A 26,407-nucleotide genomic window follows, 5' to 3' on the forward strand; every position below is an offset into this window, starting at 1 on the left:
TGTGAGCCAAAACTGTTCACCACCAAGCATCTGTTTGCAATAGTTTTTTTGGCAAGCGATGCTTACAAATCAGATCAGAAGGTTTCTCTGCCCTGGGTTAATTTCTTGACAAAAAAATATATCTTTCATTTCATCTACATTAATTTACAACCTCTGTGACATCCACCTAAATTAATTCCCTGCAATATACACTCAATAAAATAAAAATAGGACCACATGGTGAGTTGAGCAGATTTTTCTTCAGTAATACCGCCATAGGACAATACTACCGCTGGTGGCATTCCTAAAAATCCCCCCAATTTATAGTGTGCCACTGGTATAGTAGTAACAGTATTAGTATTTCTGGATTTCAACAATAACACTGTTTATATTGGATTTTTTTGTAACCATCCTCACCATCATGTAAATAGATGGAGGGAATGGCTAATGTGCAGTAGTGGTACATTACTACCACAGGTGTTACATTTCTGTGGTATGTAATCTATTGGAATACCATCATAGGTATTTCCTGCACACCTCTAAATTGGGCGGATGTAAACACAAGTGGGGATTTACCAAATAAACTGCAGTTTGTTCCGTTATTGCCCAACTTGCGACGACCCCATATAGTTTAATGAAAAAGGTGGTATTTAAATAAAAAGAATATTGTTGGGCGAGTTACTCGTTCAACCGTTCAAACCTAAAGAAAATTTAGGTGAAGGTATTCAATGTGAATTCCATGGGGTGCAATTCCTCAGAGCTAAATAAAGGGTATGCACATTTCTCTGAATTAGTTTGACAGCAAAGTTGGCAGATACATGCAGCATTGTATTTGCTGATTGAATTGTGATTTGTAACGGGCAGTGTGCACACATGCTGGCTCATGGTTATTATCTGTAAACCACTGCGGGTGTCCGACCACGACTTGGATGCCTAGAGTAGTGAGAGTAATGGCAGTGACTTGTTTTATTTAGCCTCCTCCCTCCGTTATACACATGGACCTCAATATAGGCTGTTAAAAACAATTTGTATTATTATGCACTTATGTTGAAATCATATTATTAAACCATTTCTACCATTTTTTCACATGATAATATTGCATATGAATACTCCAAAGAGGCACAATCACCATTCACATGCATTGTGAGGTTTATGTAGCCCTCGGTGGGTGTGCTGGTGCTCTACAGTTTGTTGCAATCAATCACATATTCAGTTACTCATAACTCAGAGCCTGGGATATTTTCCTGAAACAGAGGAGGTTAACTAAAAGGGCCTGATTCATGGATTTTTTTGTGCACAGTTCAAAGTGTCTTTGCACTGCTAATAAGTGACTTTGCACTGCCGACACAAACCCTGATTCATGGAAGTGTGCAAAGTGTATTCTTGCAGTGGAAAGTCAGTGCGAAGTCATTTTTGCAGTACAAAATGTCTTTGCACTGACTTTGCACGGAAAAAATACACTTTGAACCCATAATGAGCCCCAATATTTTAGTGATGCCCTACAAATAACAGACATCGACTCTTTTTCTTGCGTTAACCGGTTTCAGCAGGAGGTTAGTTCTACATTCTTCAGAACTGGGACTCCATCAGTTGGAGGGTCACGGTTTGATCCATTCTTTAAAGTGGGTGATGTTTAACGACGCTCTTGTTTCTTCTAGCAAGCCTTGAGTTCTTTTCCCTTGAGTTTGCTCCTAGACTTAGGAAACCCCCAGTGAATGTGAAAAGTCGAGCTAGCAAGCACTGAAGGATAGATACCTCCTAATAGTGACCAAAAATGCAAGGTGCCATCTCTTTCCCATGACGTTCTTGTTTATATGAGTCTGGAGGTGAACATATCTTTATTGCTGAAGGCAATGACCGGGGCCCTTCCCAGATAAACTGAAGGTCTGCTGAAGTTCTGGCTCTGATTACATTCAGAACAGCACTGTTTGTTGTGGCCCTGATGTCCCAGTTTTTCCTGCGTGAAAGCTTGAGTCACTAATTGATCAAGGTATAGTCCTGAAGAGTGCACAACTACCTTCCTGCAGAAACCGGTCAACATAAGAAAATGTTATTTTGAGGATATCTCCCCCACAAATTGATGCTTTTAGTGAATTACACTACAACTGCAGGAATATTAAGTAGAAGTCGCCCATGGGTGTATACAATGGTGTGAAAAAGAATGTACTTTTTTAAATTTGTGGCAAAAATTGATGGAGTTTGGGTAGCACAGTGAGTGCTGTTATCAGTGGTCGAAGTGGATGGGAGCGGTTAGGGGCGGGGCTCCTCTTCAATAATTTTAAAAAGAAACCATTCCGGAATCGTTTCATTTTAAGTAAAAGTGTAGGAAGAAGTCGAAACGTTTACTTCATTCCGTTGCAGTTAACATTTCCTTAAACAGCAGGTGTGTTTGTTTGGGGGTTTGGTTTACGCGTGGGAGGGAGCATGGTGATGGAACCAGCATGGAACATGGTTCTACTGCTTCTTTTCGTACACTTCGAACACTGGCTGTTATAGGCGAGGACTTCTTGTCTTTTTGACAGGCTCTGCAGACACCATACTGGAGAAATTGATTGCATCAGTACGGAAGGTTTAGCTCTTTCTTGGGTTCTGTGATTTTGAACACATATTGTTACCTCCACTGTATCGTGTTACATGATTGATGAGGATGTACCTGAGACTTGGCTTGGCCCCATTTGGACACATCTTAATGCTTCCTTCCATAATCATAGATGCCGATTTTTTGTTAGTCACATAGCCACTTTTTGCATGTGAAGACTGCCACCAGGGCTCACAGTGACTTTTCCCACGAGGGCGTTTCACTTGAACAGGGATTACATAAATGAGTTCCTTCCTACCAGGCCGAGCAGTAAAACTGGGCGCCTTAGTCTATTGTCTGCCTGGCTGTTTTGTTCCTGCTCATCTCGCCAGTGGAAGACCTGCCGGAAATGACAGCGCCAGGTTGAACGGATAGTTTGTTTCTCCTAAGCGTTAAGGGAGCCCCAGAGTCCTCTGTATTCGCTCCATCACCATGCTGGGTGAGTGAGAGCGCACACATCACCCACAACTAGGTCAGTCTTTAGCTGATCTCTTGCTCTGCCTGGTGATACATAAAGGGTGTTATGCTACAAGCCATCGGAAACGGCTCTTTACAAAATGATACCTAATTTATCCAAAAAGGGTTTGACACCATGATTTGATATGATAAGGCGTTTGTAACGCACCTGTACACAAGTGTTTCTAGGCACCACAAGACAAGGGAGGGAAGACAAGACAAACGATCCTACTAGACCTTGTGTCATTCGGATCGTGCAAGTGCGACAACGAGAAGTGCCGCTGGAAGGGATAGGCGGCAAGTTCAAGGGAGAGGGTAGGGAGAAGTGCTATCAGGGCCACCTGGATCTGAGTAAGTGCAGCCAGAGTAGCGCGGTTTAGGGTGAGTGCAAGGAGGCAGGGAGGCTCTATGGGTTACGATTACAGCCCCTAATTGCGCGGTAGGCGAGGAGGCAGTGCAATGAAGATTGGTCATGGAAGAGCCTGGTAACCAGTGAGACACTGAGAGTACCAAGCAACCAGTCAGCGCAGCAGACAGGTAAGTTAGCCAGGAAGTGAGAGAGAGAAGGCAGAGGAGAAAATGAGGGTCTTGAGCTGCTTCCAGAACTTCAGGTGGTCCGGCACAAGTCTGAGAGGGGCAGGGAGGCCTTTCCAGAGGGAGGCACCTGCAGAGGCGAGAAATCTACCCCCCCTGTCTCTCTGCCTGGGGAAGCGTCTGACCCTCGGAGAGTTGGAGGTAGCTGAGCAAAGGGCTCTAGGAGGAAGGTATTTCAGAAGAGAGAGTTGGGTGTAGTGTTGGACCCAGCAACGTGGATAGACAGTCAGGAATGAGCGAGGTAGAGAAGTCTGAGGGAAGCCTAAAGGAGAGCCGAGTGTCATCCGCACAACACTGAAAGTTAGAAGAGAAGGTGGAGATCAAGTAGCGCAAAGGGGCCAGATAGACATTGAAGAGCCGGGGTGAGGAGATAGAGCCATGCGGGACACCACACGTGGAGAGAGAGGTGGTGGAGAGAAAGGACCCAAGTTGGACCTGGGAGGATCCGTCCAGGAGGAAGGAGGTCAGCCATGCCAGGGCCTGATCAGTGATGCCCAGGTTCACATGGAGTCGGTTGATCTGGGTGGAACGATTGACTGTGGTGAAAGCAGAGTAAAGGTCAAGGAGGATGAGGACAGCTCTCCAATCTTGAGCTTGAGTCAAGATTGGAGAGCAGATCTTGACGGGTGTCCAGGAGAGCATTTTCCGTACTTATGGCTGCTCTGAAGCCAGACTGATGGTCGTGGAGACAACCAACAGATTCAGTGTGGAGAGTAAGCTGGTGGACGGCCAGCTTGTCCAGGAGTTTGCCCAGGAAAGGAGTGATAGAAATCGGGCGAGAGTTTGCAGGCCAGGTAGGATTGTCAGAAGGCTTTTTTAGGAGGGGTTGCACAAGGCAGTGCTTGAGGAGCGAGGGGAAAGATCCAGTGGCGAAAGAGTATTTGCAGAAATTGGCCAAAGCTGGACCAAGGGTGGCAATGTGGTCCATGTTGGTTCTGGAAGAGCAGGGGAGCACCTGTTTGGACAAAACGTTCATAGATTAGACTTGTCTAGAAACATAGTCAGGTGTTGTCAGAGAGAAAGAGGAAAAAGGAAGAGGAGAGGGAGAGCCGGCCAAAGAGTGCCTCAGCAAGGTAAAGGGAGAAGCAAGTGAGGACAGCATGTTTTGAGTTTTAGAGATGAGAACATTCCAGGGGTGTCCAACAGAGTGTTTCGGACCAGAAGGTAGAATGGAAAGGGAGAAAGAGTCGCAAATGTTGTGGAGGAGCCCAGAGGAGAGATTAGAAGCTTCCAGGTGAATGTTGAGGTCTCCGAGGAGAAGTTGAGAGGTCAAGGCAAGGAGAAAAGAAGAGAGGTCAGCCCATTCTGAGAGGAAGAGGGCGATCTGACCAGGTGGCCTGTAGATGATGGCCATAGCCAGAGAGAGCCGGGAGAGATAGAGAGCCTGCAGACCAGCCATTCAAAGGAGGAGTAGGCCTGTGTAGGAATGGCAGAAGCAGGGACCTATTCCGAAAAGATCAGGGCCACTCCACCTCCGGGGTGGTTGGTTCTGGACTCAGATAGGATCTTGTAGCCCTCAGGGAGGAGAGTGTCAAAACACGTGACAGAGGTGGCCGTGAACCATGTCTCGGTGAGAGTGAGGAAATCCAGGTCAAGGTCTTCGAGGAGGTGACAGATGTCAGAGGAGTGTTTGACAGCAGAGCGAGAGCGGAAAGTAGTGACGTGCAGCAGATTGCCACATTTGAAAGACTTTCAGGGTGAAGTACTGGAGTGGGGTACACCCAGTGGAGGCGGTAGAAGGGTCAGAGAGTGGGCAGAGGCAGTAGACAGAGGTGGCATAGGGACCAGAGTGGAGGAGGAGGTGGGTACCAGAGAGGCGGCGGAGGAGGAAGGAGGTGGCAGAGGAGCCTCAGAGGTGTTAGAAGGGCTAGCAGGAGAAGGAAGGAAGTTGATAAGATGCGGGAGATGCCTATCACAAAGGAGGAGATTGGGCTGAGAGAACTGGACCATGACAGTACCCTTTAGATAGACATTGATGATGGTCTTGGAGGAACCATGCAGTTTGGTTTTCATCTGATGAGGAGCAGTCCAGGAATAGGGACAGATCTGTGATCCGTCAATAGTTGTTTTGAACTATCACCTTTTCATGGGCATCAAATCCATACTTGGCACCGCAAAATGGACTAATTGGCACCTGCCCGCCACTTGGCGGTGGTCTCTCCACCTCCTTCGCGTTTGCTGTTGTGCACAGAAATAAATCACCCCATCGCTGATTCAGAGTTACTGACATGCCAATGTAGCAGTTTTGGAATAGTGTAATTTCTTCTTATGGTTCCATCAAATGGAAAAGTACTGACAGATCTTTGAAATGTACTAATCCTGCACCCTACAAGAACCATGACGCTCGCACCTCTTGGCCACCTCAAAGGAAATGCCCTCCATTCCACCGCATCTAGATCTCAGCACGCTGCCTCCTCAGTTCATGGAGGAGTAGGCAGAGACCCAGAAGCGACTTGTAGATGAGAGCACACACAAGTTCTGGCGGCGGTGGCACCCGAGCCACCAAATGTTTGCTGTGGGTGCTTAAAAGACACTTTAAAATGCAATTTAAGAGTGTCATAAACGGCAGGTGATCATTTTCATTAAGTAGTTTCATTTACCACAGACCCACATTTGCATATTACACTGTATATGATAATGTGCATGCGAACTAGCATAATAGAACTGCTGAGTATAGATATGCAAAACCCCCAAAAACAAGTAATGCAACCAAATCACTACCTTCTTTTCCTATGTAAAACCACTAGAGAGAAGCAGATGGTGTGAACAGCTTTCACACAGGCTTACAAGTTATTTCAGCACCCAGGGTGGGGCGAGCAGCCAATCAGATCTTTAGATTGTGGGCCGAAACTGCTGATCTCAGCCTGCATTCTATGGAACCTGGAGGCTATCTTACCCCCACCCTCACCTCGCCTTTATTTGTCTGTTCCCCACACTCCACTTACCTATTTGTTTCACCGGCAGAGGGTCGGCTGCCGTGCTGCTGCTATCGCTCTGTGACTGCCAGGGAAATGGAAGAGGGGCTCCGTTCGTTGAATGAAAATACCTTTTTTTTAAACACCCCAGGTTTCTGGATTGGCTTCGCTCTGGCCTTTAACTCGCACCTCGGGCCGATAAGATCCAATCCGGTCATAACGCTATATTATGCAATCCTAGCTTCTTCACTTTAAGTACATGTCATCTTTCAGTCCTGTATGGTGCTGTAGTTGGCTCACATTATAATTGCAGAACTCCAAGTACCACAATGCAAGATGAAGAGCGCCTAAAAGCCAGGACTGGCTGATTATTTAACACCTCGTGTTAGACAATTTATATGTAAACTGACTATGAGTTATTTTACTTTTAATACATTAAGGCACAAACCACAACATCTTTTGTAATAAAGTCACAGTTTTTGTGCATTTAACAAGCACATATTGTCTAGTTAACATTCTGAAGTCCAGAAATAGGTTTGTGTTTTGATTCAATATATGTGTTTGCAGTTACACTCAAAATCACTCATGCGTCCAAAGTGTACCGAAAAAGAAGACAAATGACCTCTTTCTCAGTGTTCATTTAGTTTTATATTGACAATGCCCTCTATGAATTGGGGGGTCGTGTAACTAGTTAGCATGGAGGAGTCTCGTTCGTTATCGGAATTAACCAGACAAATCGCTCCACCAACTAAGAACGGCCATGCACCACCACCCACAGAATCGAGAAAGAGCTATCAATCTGTCGGGAAACCTCACCCGGCCCGTACACGGAAAGGATTGACAGATTGATAGCTCTTTCTCGATTCGGCGCATGAGTGATTTTGAGTGTAACTGCAAACACAGTTTTCTACTTAAATGGAGTTGAGGAGCCAACAACTCCGTTGTTACCCTTTCGCATGCGACTGTGAACAAGAGTTTTCTTCAAAATAAAGTAGGGCGCTGAGGTCCACCACAAGGCACCCCAAAAAGGTTCCTCAACAGCTTTAATTTGATTCAATATATTGTTGAAGAAGTAGATTGAAAACTCAACTTGTGCTTTGAAACGCATATGCCTAAATTACACTGCAAATTACCAATCCATCATTCTTAATAGAAGCTGCAACTGGTCAGAGAATAAGGTCTTTCCCACACTTCATTTAATTCTGGTTGGGATGTCTGCTGCACCTTCTATTACAAAAGAACTGATAACAATAGTCCATGTGAAAAGCACAGTAATTGTTCATAGCGTGTGGGATTCTGCAATAGAGGAAATGGGCGATCTCTTCATGGTTCGGCAGGGGCTAGTTTACCACACCTTTGTCCACAATTTGAGAGGGCTTCAGACCACCAAGCCCATGGCTGGCTCTGTCCCTGCCACTGAGACTTAAACCACACTGACCCCGACCCCACATGCGCAGTGGGTTCAGCAGATATAATATTTTCATTTTCTGCACTCATATGTACATATGCATGTTTTGAAAAATGCTTCCTGCTTTGTACATATTGGATTAAAACGACGATATAATAAAACAAACTTTTGCTACTGGGTCCCACCGCTGAGGTATTCTAGCTCACCAGTTACAAATGGATTCCACTGGATCCAGGTTCAAGATGTGGGCTTTTGGAAACAGGATTACATCTGTCCAGGTGAGAAAAGTATTTTCCGGAGTGTGGCTTCTAGTGGAAAGACTCCAAACTGAATCCTATCCATGTTGTCCCCAATGCTTGTGATATTGTTGGTCCTCGGGTATGAGAACAAAAAGGTAGGTGGACCCTTCAAATAACCCCCTAAAATAATCTGTCCTACTGCATACATTCATGTGAATTTACCCTCTGGGCTTCCTTTTTTCTTAAAACACTTGAATGCGACTGTATGGGTTCATTGCTAAGGCCAAAGAAGACGGCTCTGGTAGAGTTAGAAACTCTCCTCTTCAGATGCAATTGCACTGCTCACGCTTGAGGTGGGCCTGGCAAGGTGAAAAAAGATATGCCTGAGTCCCAACAGTCCTGACATTGGCCTACCCCAGATCTTTTCCATACCTTGCAACACCCCTGATAGATATCATGAGGTTTGGCATTTTGCAACGACAGCTCCGCAGGGGGGGTAGAGGGTGCAGGGGGGTTAATCATATCTCAAAAGGCGTGGACTATAAATGTACAGTTTAAAATAGGAAAAGGCCGATTAGAAGAGGCTTATGGAAAACAACCAGGAAGGAGGAAACGAATAGGATACAAACAAAGGAGGGGCATACCTGGCTGAAGGGAAAAGCAATAAAAAGTATAAAGACAACAGTGGGACAAATAAAATGCTATACAACAAGTTTTGAAACTCACATATGCTGTAGTGGTACCTCGCTGAAGGAGGTCCCAGTACGAGGGGTATATGATGGGCGTCAACGTGCGTTTGAGGGCTCTATGCTATCCATGACACCCCAAGAGCCCACATGCACATCAACTACTACCCAAAAACATGCACTCGATATTTCGTGTATAAGCCCCAAATATGCATTTGTTCATGCCAAAATGTTACACTGTATTTGGTGTTCTGTTTGTTACATTACAAAATTCCTTTTCTGATAGGGAGTCAAGGATTTAATGTAAAAATGTAAAGGAAAAGGAAAATATGGGATACGTTTTTCTCCAAAAGTTGCAGCCCACGACCCTTTGAAGTAAACCAAAGGGTGGAATGTGGCAGTCTTTAATGTTATTGGATCTCTTGGGAATGTTTGCAGGAGGTGGATGAGGTGCCTGGACCCACAAATCGTCATTTAAACAATGAGGAAAGGCTGTCTAATGAAAGCATTGCTATAGGTGACAGCATCTCCTGCTTACTGCCTGTTTCACCTACATCAGGCAGTGGCGGCTGCTGGCGTTTGGAACAGGTGCGGCAAGAATATTGGTCTAAAAAAAGTGTATTTTAAAGCACGATGTCCACAAGAAAGTTATTAAAACAGGCAGTTTTGAAGGCCTACACATGAGATGTTCCCAGTCTTCTGATGGCGGGTCGGCCACAGTACATAGGAGCATCCCTCCTCAGCAAATCATATATGTGGCCTTTACAAATTGTGCACAAAACAGAAACACTTGATGCACAGATAAATACGCGAGCCATATCCCTGAAGAAGCGTCTGATACTGTATGTTACTAATACGCTGGGGAGAATAACAGAACTACCGCAGTTGTAAACATTGTGGAAGGATATTTAATTACACCAGTTGTAAATGCGTGCAAACAGATTCTAATGAACATCATTGTTGCTCGGATAGCTAATACAATGCAAACTAGAACTGCCAAATAATATAAAACAATCAGGGTTGCGAGTAGTTAATAAGGTGCTGTAGTTACTTCCATTGTATATCTTAGTGGTGCTAATAAAAAACAGAGTGCTATTAGTAGTGTCAGAGCGTTTCACAAATATTCATGGCTGTTGCTAATTATAGGATGCCCAGTGTGCCAACTTGACAAGGTTGCCACTCCAATACACCATGAAAGTCTAAAATATGCCAAGGTGTAGCACAATGGGCTAATTGGTAAATGTTCACATTGTCATGCCAGTTTTCACATTGCCAAACCGGTTTCAAATGATTCCAGTTAATCAGATACTGTCATGCCAGTTTCAATATAGCCGTAGTTAATTAAGCACATTTTCATGCCAGTTTCTATGTTGCCTTCACAAAATGACAATGACAGTGTGAAAAATTCACAGATGTGAGGCCAAGGAATGGGGTGAGAGAGACTTCAGGGGCCAGGAAACACCACCTGTACCACAATGCTGACCCCAGTTCCGGTATGTGGGGGATTTCCAAAGGCCTCTCATCCATCCAGAAACAGTGCAGCTCCTCACAATCGGTGCACAACAAGATCAGAAAAAACGGTCTGAAATGACGCAGTGGCGGTTCAGCAACAACAAGCACAAATGATGGAGCTTATTAAAGACATGTGCAGGATGAATGAAAGCATTGGGGCATCAAATAAAAACCTCACCAAACTAGTTTGTAGAATCAAGGAGATCAATGCCAAAATCGTGCAACCAGCTGACCGTATTGAAGAAAACCATGGAGGGTGCAACAAGTGATAGATTAGCGTAACATAGGATAATCATGATAAACTGAATGGTATCCAGTTACATTTTGGAATGCACTTTTTCGACGAATGCCATTTTGGAGAGAGAAAAAAATGCCGAAAAAAAATTCTGAATATATATATTTATTATTTTAGATTTTTTTCTGGATTAGTTATTAAAAAAAAGTGTCAATAAAAAAAAAACGGGGGGTTTAGGGGGAACCCCCCATTAAAAAATAAAATAAAAAAACATTCAAAATTTTTTTCCGGCATTTTTCATTCGACAAAATGGCATTCGAAAATGTGACATTCGAAAATGTCACTATAAACCAAACTGAATATAGAACATTATACAGCATTCCAGGATTTTCAACGCTTATCTGTGAACCTCGATCACCAAGAAAAACGTGGTAGATTCAACACATGATCTGCTGGAGGAAGAGGAGGGCCAAGACCTCATAATCTTTTTGAGGATTCGTTTTGAAGACATAAGCATAGAACACAAACAGTGTCAAACTCAAAAAAGGGGAACAACACAAATCAATAATTATGAAGATTTTCAATTATCAACATAAAAGTACAATTATGAGAACTTTCACAGTATTACAGGAGGATAAATGGACATGGTGGAAACTTTCAAACTCTTCATTGATTTATCTGCAAAAAAGCTGAAATGCAGGAGAGCCTTTAATGGGGTCTTTGAACCATCCTAGCACAGCTTTGAGAAGCACATTACTATCTCCATAGGCATGACATTGTACCACAATTGATGGGCCAGTGGACAGAAAGGACTCCATTGATATTATTGGTATATGGTGAAAGAGGATACATTGAAGAAAACATCAGACCTATCCAAGATGCAACATCTTTGGGACATGCATGCTCGCTTAAAAATCAAAAGGCGACAGAACTCTCTTTCAATATCAGCTCAGGCAAAGCTACCAAAACAACCCCAGGTTGAGTGTGTATCAGCAGCATTTATTACAGTGGATCTTCACCTACAACGAAGATACGCTGATTAAAGACAAGGAATCGAAAGAACTCCCCAAAATAAATTATTATATGTTGAACTGCCTATAAACCATCTGATCTGTTGTAGAGTTTCTGCCATTATTTAATTAAATAAATGACTGTTTCTTTCATGTTGGCGCTCAACATGTAGCTCAGGGTGGGTGGGAGGTAGTCCCATTCTCAATATGGGTTGATTCCCCCACCATACCTATTACCATCCATACACATATACTTTCCCAAAGAGTAAGACTTATGGCACCCTACCCCTGAGAGATCATTCATATAAGATAGGCCATTCATATAAGACCTCAGTGTCATGCAAGGGATCTCGCTGGTTGTGCTTTTTTCACAGTTCATTCCTGGTCTACCACTGTAGTGGCATGTCCTGGCGGAAGTATTACTATTTTGGTTCATAGCTGACATATTTTTGTTATTTTAGAACACATATATTTATTATCGCGCAATTGGTGATGATTTCAATTTGACATTTAATCCACCGATAGACAGAGGACCTCAATTACAACTGTAAGGAAGGCATGGTATCAAAGCAAGACAGACACACCTGATCACAGTTCAAGGGTGTTTATTAAACTGCAAAAATGGATGAGATAAACGCCTAACCTAAACCTAAATCTAAGATGGGCGCAAGCTACGACCTTCAAATAATAATAATACAGTCCTAGTGGAGTCTTATCAAATAAAAAGGGCTTATACTAAGAAAAACATATTGCCAGTACTTACATCTAAATACAAAATAGTGTGGGATAATGTTCACAAAGAAAGGAAGAAGTGTTCGCAAAAGAATAAGTCGAGATGTTATAGCCTGGGTCTCCCCCACGTTTGAAGTACAGGACAAGGCGGGACTCTCGAGCACAGTACACTTCTGGGCCTTCTCCCGGCCAGAGTTTAAATTTCCTATTCCAATATCAGGACCTTCTGGGCTCAAGTCTCTTTATGCATAGTCTCTTGATTCAGAGGGTCTGATGTATCACAAACAACAAACAAACAGTTCCTTCTATAGATCTTCATTACGGGCGACCCTTCTTCACCCGAGCATCCCCCTCAGCCAGGCTCCGATCCCTTTCACAATGTCAACCTCTCTCAATCGGGCTCAGACCAATGTCACACTGTGGACATCCCTCATTCGGGTTCACATTCGTTACCTCAATGCAGTTCACTTTAGTTTTACAATTCACAACATGTCAAAGACTTTCGACTGTACAAGGGGTTTGACTCAACCCTTGTATGACCACTTTGACATCTCTCCCGGTCCTCCCCTGGCCCTCTTGGTTCTTGTAGTTTTCTCAGTTCAAACACATCCTACTTGTTCAGGAGCGGGGTATTTGTTAGAGTCTTTCAAATGAGCGCCCACGCAGCACCAGACCACTCTAACCTTCAAACCTTGGTTGTTCACAAAAGACCTTTGTCTATTATCTTCTTTTCTTTATGCAAATGTTGCTAATACAACCATGAGCTTAACAAAGTCTATTTTACTATCAGTTTCCGCCGACTCACTGGCTGTGTTTTACTCGTTGGCTTTTCTTCCGCTGGAGTCAAGGACGGTACCACAGCAGCAAGCTCTTTTCCGTGCCCTGACTATTTGAGAAGGAGGGCTCGTGTACCGTTGACATCTGCCACACCGATCGTCAGCCGCAATTCCCTGTCTTAATGTTCATTTATCGAATGCTACGTGGGTCTGGGTTGAAAAGGGCCAGGGCAATTCTCTCCTTGTCGTCCTTTCAGTTTCCTCCGGCTTTCTCCTTCGTTTAAACTGCCTTCCTGGAATAGCTGCTTCTTCGTGCTTTCGGCCTCGCTCAAAGTGTGCTTTTGTGCTGTGCCTTTAATACCTGTGGGGAAGGGAAAGGACCATCAGGTGTGCGTAGTTATCGGCAATTGACTGACTCTGCCTGACCATTGTGTTGGGACATGTCAGGTAAACGGCTCTGGTGTTAGTCTGTTGTCTTTCGTGGTGTGAGAAAGGGTTTGTGAGGGGGGTCGTGCTTTTACATATCCTACGGGGTAGGATGGGGAAAAGGTGTTATAAGGAAGAGGTATCGCGTCTCACCCATCAGTGTCCCACTTCCACTCACCGAAGACCCCTCATCCAGGTGATCCTCCCACACTGATCCACCCCCAGGAGCTGGATCCAATAGCGATGGCCGTGTCCTGGCCACCTGGATGACAGATCGCTTGGGACTAGCGGGTGAGACACATTCAGGTTTCTCACACAACCCAAAATGTCCCTCACATCTCAGTAACTTTATGATTTAACAGACAAACTGGATATCACTGAGATCTAGAGAACATTACACCCTATGGGTTGATTCTTCACTTTTTATTCCACACTGCATGCCACACATTTCAGGGTTAGACATCTGGTTCCTGCATGTGAAATGAGTACCAAATATTGTTTGCACTACTATCCTTCTAAAGGTGATCTCAGATCATGTTCCTCTTACCTTAAGGTTCTGGCTCCCTTCAGATCAGAGACCTCTTCTGAGATGGTGTGTTACTCTGGCCATGATGAACTTTACTGATAGAACTCAGGCACTTTCAACTGTCATACAGGAATTCTGGGACCTGAATCATAACCAGGGCATGACAACGTTTATGTGCTGAGATACACTTAAAGTCAATATCAGGGGCTCAAACTATGTTGCTGTGGTCAGTGAAACTGAGGCCTTCAGGGTGCGAGAAGTGGCATTGATCTCCTATATAGTGGGATTGGAACGACAATATAAAAACACTGGATCACTTAAATAGAGCATGGACACAACTTAAGGAAGTGTCTGAAAACAAACCTAACAAATATTTTGCAACAGTTAAACAACTCAATTATAGAGGAGAGTCTAGGGAAATAAGATAATTAATGGGTCAACCTTTGAAATTCAACTATATATATACCTACGAGACCTATTCATTCACACTCTGCATCGTGGTTTGGCATAAAATAGCTTTTTATTCAAATTAGTTTTCTCACCAAATCAACCCAAGTTTGTAAAAAATCTTATGTAACAACATTTTGTATTAAAGTGCCAGTACAGCAAAATTTCATAACAAGACATTATACAATACACTCATTAAAACATCAAACACAATGGCCCTCATTACGAGGTTGGCGGAATGGGTTTACCGGCACCGGTAATGGTGCCGGTAAACCCATTCCGCCCTGTTACGAGGTCTCCTCGCAGGACCCGCAATGGGCGCCTGGTAAAAGCAGGCATCCTTACCGGGTCCCGCGAGGAGACCAGGGAGCTAACAACGGGCCCATTATAAACGGGCCCCTTGTTAGCTCCTTCCCCATTCCCATTGTTCCCTGTGGACAGTACAAGGGCTGTGAGCAGACAACAAGAAGTGTGTAAGTCGACATATGCCTACCAAAATTATGGCAGCAAACTGAGTTCACCAATTGTAATTCCAATATGGTGGTGTACGCTATATATTAGCCCATGTTGGCTAATATATATTGACAAGACAGAAAGGAAAGTGAGGATAAGAGTGACAGAACATTAACACTGTATAAGGGACAGCATTATGACAGCTCACCTTGTGGAACACTACATAGAAAAACAACATCAACCAGAAGAACTAAGATGGACAGTGTTATACAGGGTGAAATATTTATTGAGTGGTACAAAATGAAATAGTGACGTGGAGTCATTGCTCATTTTGCTACACAAGCCAATAGCATTGTAGCACCAAGATAATTAGATGAAGGGTAATTATATGTATGAGACATGGCAGCTATGGAAGCTTAATATGTTTCACATTAGAGTAATGGACCTTGCTGCATTACCAGCGTGCTATGCTCATATAGTAATCACATCAAAACTATGTTGAAATAGGCAGCAACAGTACCAGTCGCTATCTGTAGTGGTTGTCGCCACAAAAACTGAAGCTGTGAGATGCACAAACCACTGGCGGAGCTCTACGGATACATAGACGCATATGGACACAAGCTGGAAATTAAATATGATGTGTCTGGTTCCTTGGTGTTCCAAGTAAGCAATGTATACTAATGATGCTGCATAGGAGTCTTTTGGGTTGTATTATCAAAAGATGCTTAGAGTCAGATGCTGACTGAACGACAGATTTTGTTCATTTCAGCAGCATTTGAAAGAATCCCTATTGAAGATAAAAGCCTGCAGTATGGAATCCACGTGAGTTCCAGATAGATGTAGATCACTCAAACTGATATTGCGTAGAGAAGAATGTGACTTTAATACACTAGTGAACAAAACAAATATTCTAAACAATAGTTTGTGAGATTGTGCGACAGTTCAATTGCACAAAATATTGTTAATGGAAGTAGGATACATTTAAGAAAACTATGGATATAAAATGTCCCGGCCTAGGACCCCTGATGAAGTTCCTACAGTAATAATGTCCTTTTGAGAGCAAAACACGTTGGGGTTCGATATAAATTCGTAGTGATCAGGATCATGAATTGATGGATGACAGGAAAATACATATGTAAAGCTGTACATTGAAGGCAGATATGTGCACCAACAATATGCTGTGTTGAGTGTGCAAAAAGAGGATGTGTTCATAAAAGTAGCAAATGGAAAAGAGTGAAATGTATGGATGAATTATTGAGATATTTGTAAAAGAAATTGTGTTTGAAAGTTTTTACTGAGTGTATTGTATAATGTGTTGTTCTGAAATGTTGTCACACTAGCACTTTAATACAAAATGTTACATTAAGATTTTTGTTTACAAACTTGGGGTAATTTGGTGAGAAAACGAAATTGAATATAAAGCCATTTTAAGCCAAACCACGCTGTAGTGTGTGCATACATGGTCCTCGTAGGTATATATATATTTGGTGCAACAGTTAAACAAATCTTCTTTGACAATGGCTATATCAAGGGGAAAATTTCAAGTTCCAAGTTATTAGTGAGCCATAAAGTCTTCTTGCCACCTTAATTCTACACATAGACACAGCACACAATGTATTATTCTCCAATAATCAATTATCACTAGCCAGTGGGTAATAGCAAGTGCAAATTTGGAGCCCTGGATATATACCCACTAAATGGATGACCAACACTTAGTGGGCTGCACAACAGAAAAACATAACTCAACAAATAAAGGTGCATCACAGGTCTTTAGTGTCTGGTGTTGTGTGTTTGAACTCAGCTTTTACTCACGTTTACAAAAACCTGTACAATAGAATTCCCCCATTGGATAGCATGTATCTGGGGGCTTCATAGATGGATTTACCTCTCTAAATCTGGCCAATTAGACTTGGACATGTTATATTATCCTAGACCTTTGGAAGATGTAGCGTTAGAAATGTATAGCCTGAACAAAGGGAAGGGTGTGTTCCGGATGGGCTGTGCCAGCAGTACAGTTGTTTGTTTCTTTTTTACGTTAGGTAGTTTGATTCGCACTATGTTCCTCCCATTTTGACGGTCTCATGCAATCCATTCTTTCGTAGGAAATCGATTTGGTGATTGATATATACAATCTTATAGTAATGGTTGCTGGTGTAATCTCAATTGTAAAGTTTCGACTATACCAGGATGCATACAATGTCACTATTTGCTTGTTGTTTCTTACATTTCTGCTGATTCCAACATTATATATTCTACTTAATATACATAGGTCCCTAGATAATCCTCCAGGTAGAACTATATTGAGTTCCTTTGGTTTGTCAACTGTACCTTTTATGTATGTTTTGGCTGGTTATAATGATCACTTCATTTGATCTTATGTGTCATCCTTGCTTTAATTTATTAAGAATACTACAGCCACCATTGACAGGTTGCAGAACAGGCTGTAAATCAGAAGATTTACTCATTACAAATGCACAATGTTATATAGATGATCCCTATTATGCTGAAAAATAACTTTATTTTTTATGGAAAGTCTCTGGCAGAGCAATGGGTGCTAAATTTGCTCATCTGCGAACCTCATGATGGGTTCCATGAGCAGACCAAAGCGAGGTATGCTAGTGACATTGTTTGGAAAGATAATGTAATTCTTTGTATAACATACATTGATAATCTGTTTTCCATTCAGAACCAAGTTCTAGATCTGTGGGTCACTGGAAAAAATGGCATCCCTTACATCATGCATACTCTCTTTGCACATCCACCTCCCAATGTAAAAGATTTACTCTGTGGGGAATTCCTCTAGGCAAAGAGGAATTGTCCTGTAAGTCCACAATGATAAAAAGCTACACAATGTCATATAAAGCCAATGTCAGGATAAACAATATGCAAAGAATGGTGTAAAGATACTACTTAAAATGCACACACTACAAATAGGAACAGCCTTTTAAATCCTTTGTATAAAAAGATAAAGGACAAGAGATATAAGGGGCACAAATATAATTATGTAACAGTATTATGAACATAAATTGCCATGTGATACAAGAGGTTGAATGCACTAGTCATTACACGAGAAAGAGACCTTGGGATTGCTACATAGTAACTGGTTACAGGAACATGTGGGTTTTCATAAGTACAGAAAATGTTATGTGCAAACACTGTATGCATTTTTTTAAGTGAGGTAAGAAACCCTGGGGTGCTCTGATATGTTCTGAAATAATATGCAGGAGTGGGGCCTAAGAAGTGTCTAGCACAGCCGAAGAATCACAAGTAGCCACATCATCTTTAAATGAGGCGTGCCCTGTAGAAATAAAGTTAAATTAGTTATTTGAATATGGTTGAATTTCTCTACCTGCCATGGAAAGGAGCAACGTCTGTTTTAGAAGGTGTGCAGTCAAACAATGCACTAAAATACAAAATATTAAAGTATGAACATGAAATCAACCCAAAAAAGGTCAATGCAGATTTCCCATTCCCATTCCATTGAAAGGAAGCCCATGATTCTTCTACATGAATTAACCTATATCATATATCATATCATATCATTGTAATGACTCTAATCTAATAATATGTTGCGAAAATCAAACAAAAATGTATTCTTTTTGTCATAGTTTATTTTTTCTCTTCAGAGTATTACAAAATGATTAATCTAAACCAATATGTCTGAAATTGATGCTCTGATTCTAAACATGGGTGATATTGACAGTGACTGAAGAAGGGCAGTATTATCATCATTTTGTTTACTTTGAGCACACGGAAATCAGATAATGAACTCCCTGCAGAACCACAGTTCAAGGTGGGTTTTTGGAAACTGACATGTAGCCCCTATCCACTTAAAGTTGTGTCTGTATAAATGTCATTCAGCAGTGTAAAAGAAAAGATATCAAATATTGGGCCTCATTATGAGTCCGGCGGTAACCGAGCTGGAAAAACCGAGTAGGTTACCGCCGGACTCGTATTACCATCCCGCCTCCGTGATTCCCGGAATTAACGGGGCATTACGACCCCGGTGACCCGGGAATTCCGGATGCAGAATTCTGGAAGTCCCCATTCCCATGGAGTCCCATAGTCCATTCCCATGGAGTCCCAGAGGACTCCATGGGAATGGGGAAGTGGAAACACTGGCACCATGTTGTAATGGTGCCAGTGTTTCCACGTCCGCCTGCAGGCAGGTGGTGTTAAACCCGCCAGGTCAGACCTGGCGGGAGTGACAACTCCCGCCTGCAGAACTCGAGATCAGCCAGTCCGGAAAGAACGTTGGTGGCAGATTTACCACTACCGTTCTTTCTGGACCGGCTGACTTGTAATGAGGCCCATTGTCCTTGTAATAGGAATGTTATCAATTGTCATTCCGAATGTGTAGTTTACGGCCTAATGTGTCTCTTTAGAAATTGATATATATCGGGAGTACCATCAGGAAGATGAAGAGCAGCATCCTAAAACAAAGTAGAATGATAAAGTTCAAAGATACAATCCATGCCTTTGCAGAACATTTTGAGAATGCTCAACACGTATCCCATTAAGCGTTATGTGTTTAGGGTTGAGTAAAAGAGACTGTACTTTATGCCAAGTCTCTTCATTTGTTTCAAGACAAAACGTTAAGCAATATAATTACATCATTGGGAAATGTATAGTACTCAGTATTGAACTTCAGAAAACCATCAGAGAGATGGGTAATACAGTCCATAAGTAGGTTTGGTCAGTTTTAATTTTAATTGCATAAGTAATGACTCAGACATAGATTTATTTATAAAATGCTGTCTGTGACGATAGACACTTTGCAATATCACAAAGGGAAACGGGGTGGGAGAGGTTTACTGATTTGCAAAGCCTTGGAACATTCAGACCAGTTAAGTGTGAGGGGTGGAAAAGGGGAGAAGCACTGGACAATTTGGACAATAACAGTAAGGGTCTGATTCACAGAAGTGTTTTATAATCACGCAGTCCCATAGGAAAACACTTTGTGGATCAGCCCTAAGTGTCAATAGTAATTCAAAAGTGAATATGGGCATCAGCGCAGATTGAAATGTTCAGGAAGAATGGGACACAGAAGGTTTTGAAGGTAGAACAACGCATAACCAGAGACTGGTCAAAAACAGAAATCATGGTTTACAAGTCAAAAGCTGTTTTGAAAAGGAATGTCTTGAGACATTTCCTGAACTGCAGGTGTTTTCCTTCTGTCCTGAGTGTTAATGGTAGAATATTCTATAGTGCTTTCCTGCTGTACCAAGTGTTCTGCCACCAAACCTCTAATTTCATGGCCTGGTCTTCGGACGACGACAGGGAAATAGATGATCTTAGATGTCTCGAGGGAGAGTACTTACTTTGGTTTTGTTGTTGAAGGTAATTAAGCCCGGAGATCCAGTAAGCTTGTTGAACCAGGCAAAGAGTTGTGAAGGGGATCCGGGAGTCCACACATCACACTACCTGCAAAGCAGTGGTCTAACAGCTAGGCTGCAACCAGTTTTTTCCTGCATGGGCGAACATTAATCACAATAGAAGCGGGAAATATTGGTAGTTCCAGCTATAAAAATCGTACTTAAAAGTTGCTCCATTTCGCAGTTTGTTTAACTAATCATCTCAATTTTCTACATTTTCTACAGAGCCTTTTCTACAGCATGCTGCAATTCATATGATGAAACTACCTGTCAATGACGCACACAGTTTAGAGCCTGCACCTCCTACTCAAACCAGTTTCCACAGCAGCATTGTTGAGAGGGTCCCAGTAGTGAGAAGACTCTCAATGGAGGACACTACCATTCAGGGTTGGCTTCGTACAACGGCCCAGCAAGGAAACAAAGATGCAGATCTCTTTCCCAACTCCCCAGACAAAAGGAACAAAGGAAAGTTGGTGCCAGAAAACAACACAGGATTGCAAAAACGTGTACCAAAACAAGGCCAATCGTCTATGGTTGGGGAGAAAGAGCCTGCCCATGCTCACTTATTGCAGTTTAATCATCTAAACAAATTGCATTTTAATGGGCGGTCATCTGAATCTACTGATGTCTCACTGGATTTGCAGCATCCGGTTCTTCTGCATCATAAAGTCAGGTCCCTAACTGACCCACATCAATCTGAAGATATGGGAGACCCTGGATTAGACAGCTTTGACCCGTTGAACCAGATCAACAGCCGCAGCAACAGGCCTGGAAGAGTCAACCCCTACAAGTTCACCCATGCTATCGGAAATGACACAAAACCCTCCTGGATGACAAATCGCCAACCTTCCAGCCTGCTTTACAGCTTTAGCATTTTTAAAAAGGGTAAGTCCCATGTCCGTAAATACTATTCAGTGTTCTTGATTTTTTTTTTTGTAAATATTTTTATTGAGTTTACAACAATAAACATTTTAACTTCTCCCTCCCCCCTCCCCCGGGAATTCCACTTTTTTCTTTTTTTCCGCTCAGGTTTCCGGGATGCATCTAACTTCTTTCAATTAAACATGTCCAGTATCTTTAGCACCATTGCTCCATATAGTCACTTTGAAGGTTTTCCAGGGTTTCCGCCCAATCGTCTCTAAACTTCTGGCTGTTTCCCTTTAGATTATACATGATGTGTTCCATTGTTATATGGGACCATACTCTTCTTATCCAATCGAGTGCTTGGGGTGGGGGGAGTTTCTGCTTCCACCTTTGGGCTATTTCCAGCCATCCCCCTATCAGGAGACCCATAAAGTTTTGTTTCTGATAATTGGACAGTGTCTTGTCTTTCGGGTCCCACATCCCACACAGCCATATTTCCTCTCCCATTTCCCCCATTTCTGGGAACATCCCAACTTCATGTGAGTCTTTACATCCACCCAGTATTGCTGTAGATTTGGACATACCCACCAGATATGTCTCCAATCCCCTACTCCCCCCACATTCCTTCCAACATAGTTTAGGAGAGGACCGGTACATAGTGTGCAGCCTTTCTGGTGTGTAGTGCCTTTGCAGGAGGATTTTAATCCACATTTCTTTGGTCTGTCTCGCCCTCGTGAGTTTTGAAATCAACCCCCATGTGTGCTCCCATCTCTCCTTTGGGATTGGTCTGCCCAGGGTCTTTTCCCATCTTTTCATATATTGCCACTGTATTTCCTCTGTGTTCGTCTTTAAATATCTGTATGTACTTGAGACAAATTTTTCTTTCCCGTCGTGCGTCATAATGTATGTTTCGAAGGGGGTTAGGTCCCTCGTTCCAGCTTCTTTTATTCTGGGGGAATCTAGCCAATGGGCTAGTTGTTCATATTGAAATCTGTCCTTGGCGGTCAGGTTGAGCAGTTCAGTGCATTCTTTAAATGTTCTTATCTGTTGTCCCTGAAACATGTGCCCAACCATTTTACATCCTGCCTCCTCCCACTTCTGGAACGCCCCTTTCTCTAGTCCCGGCGGGAATTCTGGATTTTTGAACAGAGGCATAAATGGTGCTGGGACTTTGGTTAACGTCCCTTTCTGTGTAGCCTTGTCCCATATTTCTAGTGTCGCTTGCATGATTTAGCTAATTTGCAAATTGGGGTGTCTATGTTTCCTCACGACCCATAACATATGTCTCATGGGCGTTGATGCCACAGCCCTATCCTGTGCTGCCCAGAGTTTCCGTGAATTATCTGGTATCCATTCTTTCAGGACCCATAGCTGGACTGCCTCGTAATATTTCCTGAAGTGCGGAAGGACACATCCCCCTTCCTTCCTAGGGGCAGTAAGAACCGTGTTTGATACTCTCGGGGTTTTCCCCTGCCATATTTATTCTGTGACGCTTTTTGTTAGGGATTTGAAGAAGGGCTGTGGAATTCTTATCGTAACGTTTGGAAGAGGTAAATGAGTTTAGGGAGGATGTTCATCTTGATCACCGTTATTCTTCCCCACCAAGAGATCGAAAGGGGGTTCCATCTCTCTAAGTCCCGTTTGATTTGTTTTAATAGGAGGGGATCATTTTGTGAGTATAGATGTTGTATCTTGCCTGTCAGGGTAATTCCCAGGTATTTAACCCCGGACTTAGCCACTTTTAACTGCATGTCTGCCGCTGTTGTTTGTAACCATGAGGTATCCCCCGCTAGTACCAGGATTTCTGATTTTTGCCTATTGATTTTCAACCCTGATAGTGTCACAAATATTTCTATCTCTTGCATGAGGGCTGGGAGGGAGGTCTCCGGGTTCCCAAGGATCATTAGCAGATGATTTGTTTTTAAAACCTTTATTTAAGTTTAGCAGTCAAAAAGTACAGTATAATAGACAGGAGAAATGAATGGATTACGTTTACAACAGCAATACATGGAAAACAAGGAAAACGATCATCAAGACCCACATGTGTCCCAGAAGGCTTATTTCTGCACAGTTAAATCTCTATCCGATGGGCCAGGTGTTTCCTCCTCCCCGGGTGTGCGTTCAGGGCTACTATCTTCAGCCTTAGTCTGGGGGTTGATTAACCAGGTATGCCTGGAATTCTACCTATATGTCTATAGGTCTAGATGTAGTTGGCATTGTCCCAATATAGGCCTCCTCACAGTTCTCGCCCCTTGTCAGATCCACTATCCACTCCTTGGTTCATGGCAGGGCCTTGTCTTTCCACTTCCACAATATACACCGTTTAGTCACTATGCATCCCATATCGATGAAGTTCTATATCCGCTTCGCGGGATTGTCTGACTACAGACCAAATCGTTTCTCCACGGGAAAGCATGCTACAGGTAACCCCACTACCTCAGACAGTGTGATTAGCACAGACTTCCTAAAAGCACCTACATATTCACAGCTCCAGAGCATGTGTAGGTGGTCAGCTTTTTCCTGACGACACCTTGGGCATGCACTGTCAGCCAGCTGATTCATTTTACCAATCCTCTCTGGGGTTTAATACAGCTATTAAGGATCCTGTATTGCACTAATTTGAATCTGGAGTTCAATGATACATTTTTAATGTGAGAACACATCTGTTTCCATTGACCGACTGATAAGTCCACATCCAGATCTGCAGCCCATCTGCACCTCACCCTGGGATTCAATAGCTCTATTTCGCTCATTATCATTTTATATAGTGTGGCTTGTAGCTTGTGCTCACCCGCACACTGGTCGCCTGGCCGCCCTCTGAACTTCGGCCCAGGCTTCTGCATGTCCATTTGACCTTGCACTGCCTCCGGGACCCCCTAGCACTTAAGGGTCTGTATCTGTAACCCTACAGTCCCCATACTCTCTGCACTTATGAGCCTCCTACCGGCAGCATGTAACAATTTTCTGCACTTTCCCTTTCCCCTCCCCAACTGGCACTTCTCCCCCTCCCTCACCACCGCACTTGCATGAATGTCACAAGGCCTAGTAAGAACGTTGTTTTGTCCTCCCTTCCTTGTCTTGTCACGCCTAGAAACACTTGTGTATAAGCGCGTTATGAATGGCATATCATATCATACCCCATGAGTTGGTGCTATATACAAGGAAGTTATCCTCAGGGAGTTCAGCTGGGCAGTCCTCCCACCATACAGAGACCACTGCATGGAGTCTGTTGTATCGTACCATTTCTAGAGCCGTGTCCCTAGCCGTGCCTCTGTGTTCTACATTTCGCTCCTGGACTGTGAAATTGTCATAAAGGAGCGTATTCTTTTCCCTAGATATAATAACCCCTAAATATTTAATCCGGTCAGGCGCCCATCTCAAAGGGAATTTCCAGCGCAGTTTCCCTGTGGCGGCCATCAGTGGGGAAATCTCAGATTTAGTATAGTTGACTACAAAGCCAGAATACTCGCCAAAAAGTATTAATATAAATACTATAATATTGTGCATAATCGGGTCTAAATTCACTTGCGGGTCTCTGACGTAAATTAAGACGTTGTCTGCATACAGTGAAATTATTTCTGGGGATCCCTTCAACCCCATCCCTCACTTACCGTGGCGTTCTCTGACTAAATATGACATTGGCTCAATGGCGAGGGCGAACAATAGCAGAGATAGGGGACAGATCTGACGGGTGCCCCTACTGAGGACAAATTAGTTGGAAACTGAGTTCACCAACACTCTGGCCATTGCTCGGGTATACAGGAGTTTGATATAATGGATCAGGTTGGAGCCAAGCCCCGTCTTCCCCAATACAGTAAAGAGATATTCCCATGACACCATATCAAATGTCTTCTGGGCGTCTAGCGTCACTGCCGCTGCATAGTCCTCAGGGGCCAGCCTCGCCATGACATTAAACAAACAACGGATATTAAGGGTCGTTGATCTGCCGGGAATGAAGCCACATACACCTTATTATCGACGTTGATCCACAGTCATTGCTAGGTTTTTTCAGGTTTAAGCAATGCCGTTATTGTGGCTTCCTGCAATGACTCCGGGAGAAGCGAGTTCTCCACGGATTCCTCCCAGACTTTTAAACGGTGAGGGGCCAGTATTGCACAATACCCTCCAAAGAACTCAGCCGTCAACCCGTCCAAGCCCAGGCTTTGTGTTTCAGGAGATCTCTAATGACAGTCATTATCTCCTCGATTGTGAGCAGTGTATTTATTTGTTCTCTGGCATCTTCGGACAGCCGTGAAAGGGGATATCTTTGAGCAGGGAGTGCATAGCCTGTTCCCCATGTTGCTGACCAGCCCCATATAATGTCTCGTAAAAACTCTGGAATATGCCAAGAATATCCTGATCTGTCCATTTACGGTCTGTCCCCAGTGTGTCTAAGATACAATCAATTTGTGTGGGACCCTTCTCACAGCCCACTATTCGGGCCAGTGTCCTCCCCGGCCGGTCCACCTCCCCATATTTCCTAGCTGCTAGCCGCTGGGAAAAGTACCTGATTTCTCTTTGTGCATGGTCTTGTAACTGTTCCAGAGTGGTGCATATATGTGCTAGCAGTCCCGGAGTAGGCGCTGCAGCGTATGTGCTCTCCAGCACCTTAAGTTAATCTTCACATGCCTCCAAGTACAGCTGGATAGTCTTAAGAACCCAACATTTTCTGGAAATTGCCATCCCTCTGATGAATACCTTTAACGCTTGCTACCTTGTGCTATCAGATGTGGCATCCGGAGTACTGCACTGGAAAACGTTTTTTTATGTCAGTTTTTATAGCCGTTTCAAACACTATGAGGGTCATCGCGGGTTGGGTGGAATGGTGAAAATGCGGCAGTAATACTATTACCACCGCATTACCGCCCTGCCCAATCACGAGTTTGGCTAATAGCGCTGGTCTGAGTTGTGGGAATGATATTTGTGTAGGGGCATCCCGGCGGATTTACCGCCAGGATACCGCCAAGGTTCTGATAGAGCCTTATATCTTGTACTGCTTCCGATTTTTAATCTCCACACCCTACATCAGGCAGCTCCTCTACCTATCGCCAGACGCACCACTACGGGGGAGTGGTCTGATAATGTGTGTGGGAGAATATCTGCAGTTACAAACTTCTCTGTGCTTGTGATAGCGATACGTGATGCCATATTGTGTACTGAGGAGTAAAAGGTGTAATCATGGGTCTGCGGGTCTAA

General features: G+C 43.3%; 1 protein-coding gene across 2 annotated transcripts in view; it reads left to right on the top strand.

The window, feature by feature from the left end:
* Window positions 1–26,407, top strand: part of C3QH17orf58 (chromosome 3q C17orf58 homolog) — a 277,055-nt gene that overhangs the window by 943 nt on the left and 249,705 nt on the right. For both annotated transcript variants that reach the window (XM_069655022.1, XM_069655021.1), the window contains exon 2: window positions 20,573–21,232. In XM_069655022.1, coding sequence (XP_069511123.1) covers window positions 20,573–21,232 — 660 coding nt within the window. The remainder of the gene's footprint in view (window positions 1–20,572; window positions 21,233–26,407) is intronic.

This window comes from Ambystoma mexicanum, chromosome 3q, assembly GCF_040938575.1.
Source record: "Ambystoma mexicanum isolate Mex_15411 chromosome 3q, UKY_AmexF1_1, whole genome shotgun sequence".
Lineage (NCBI taxonomy): Eukaryota > Metazoa > Chordata > Amphibia > Caudata > Ambystomatidae > Ambystoma > Ambystoma mexicanum.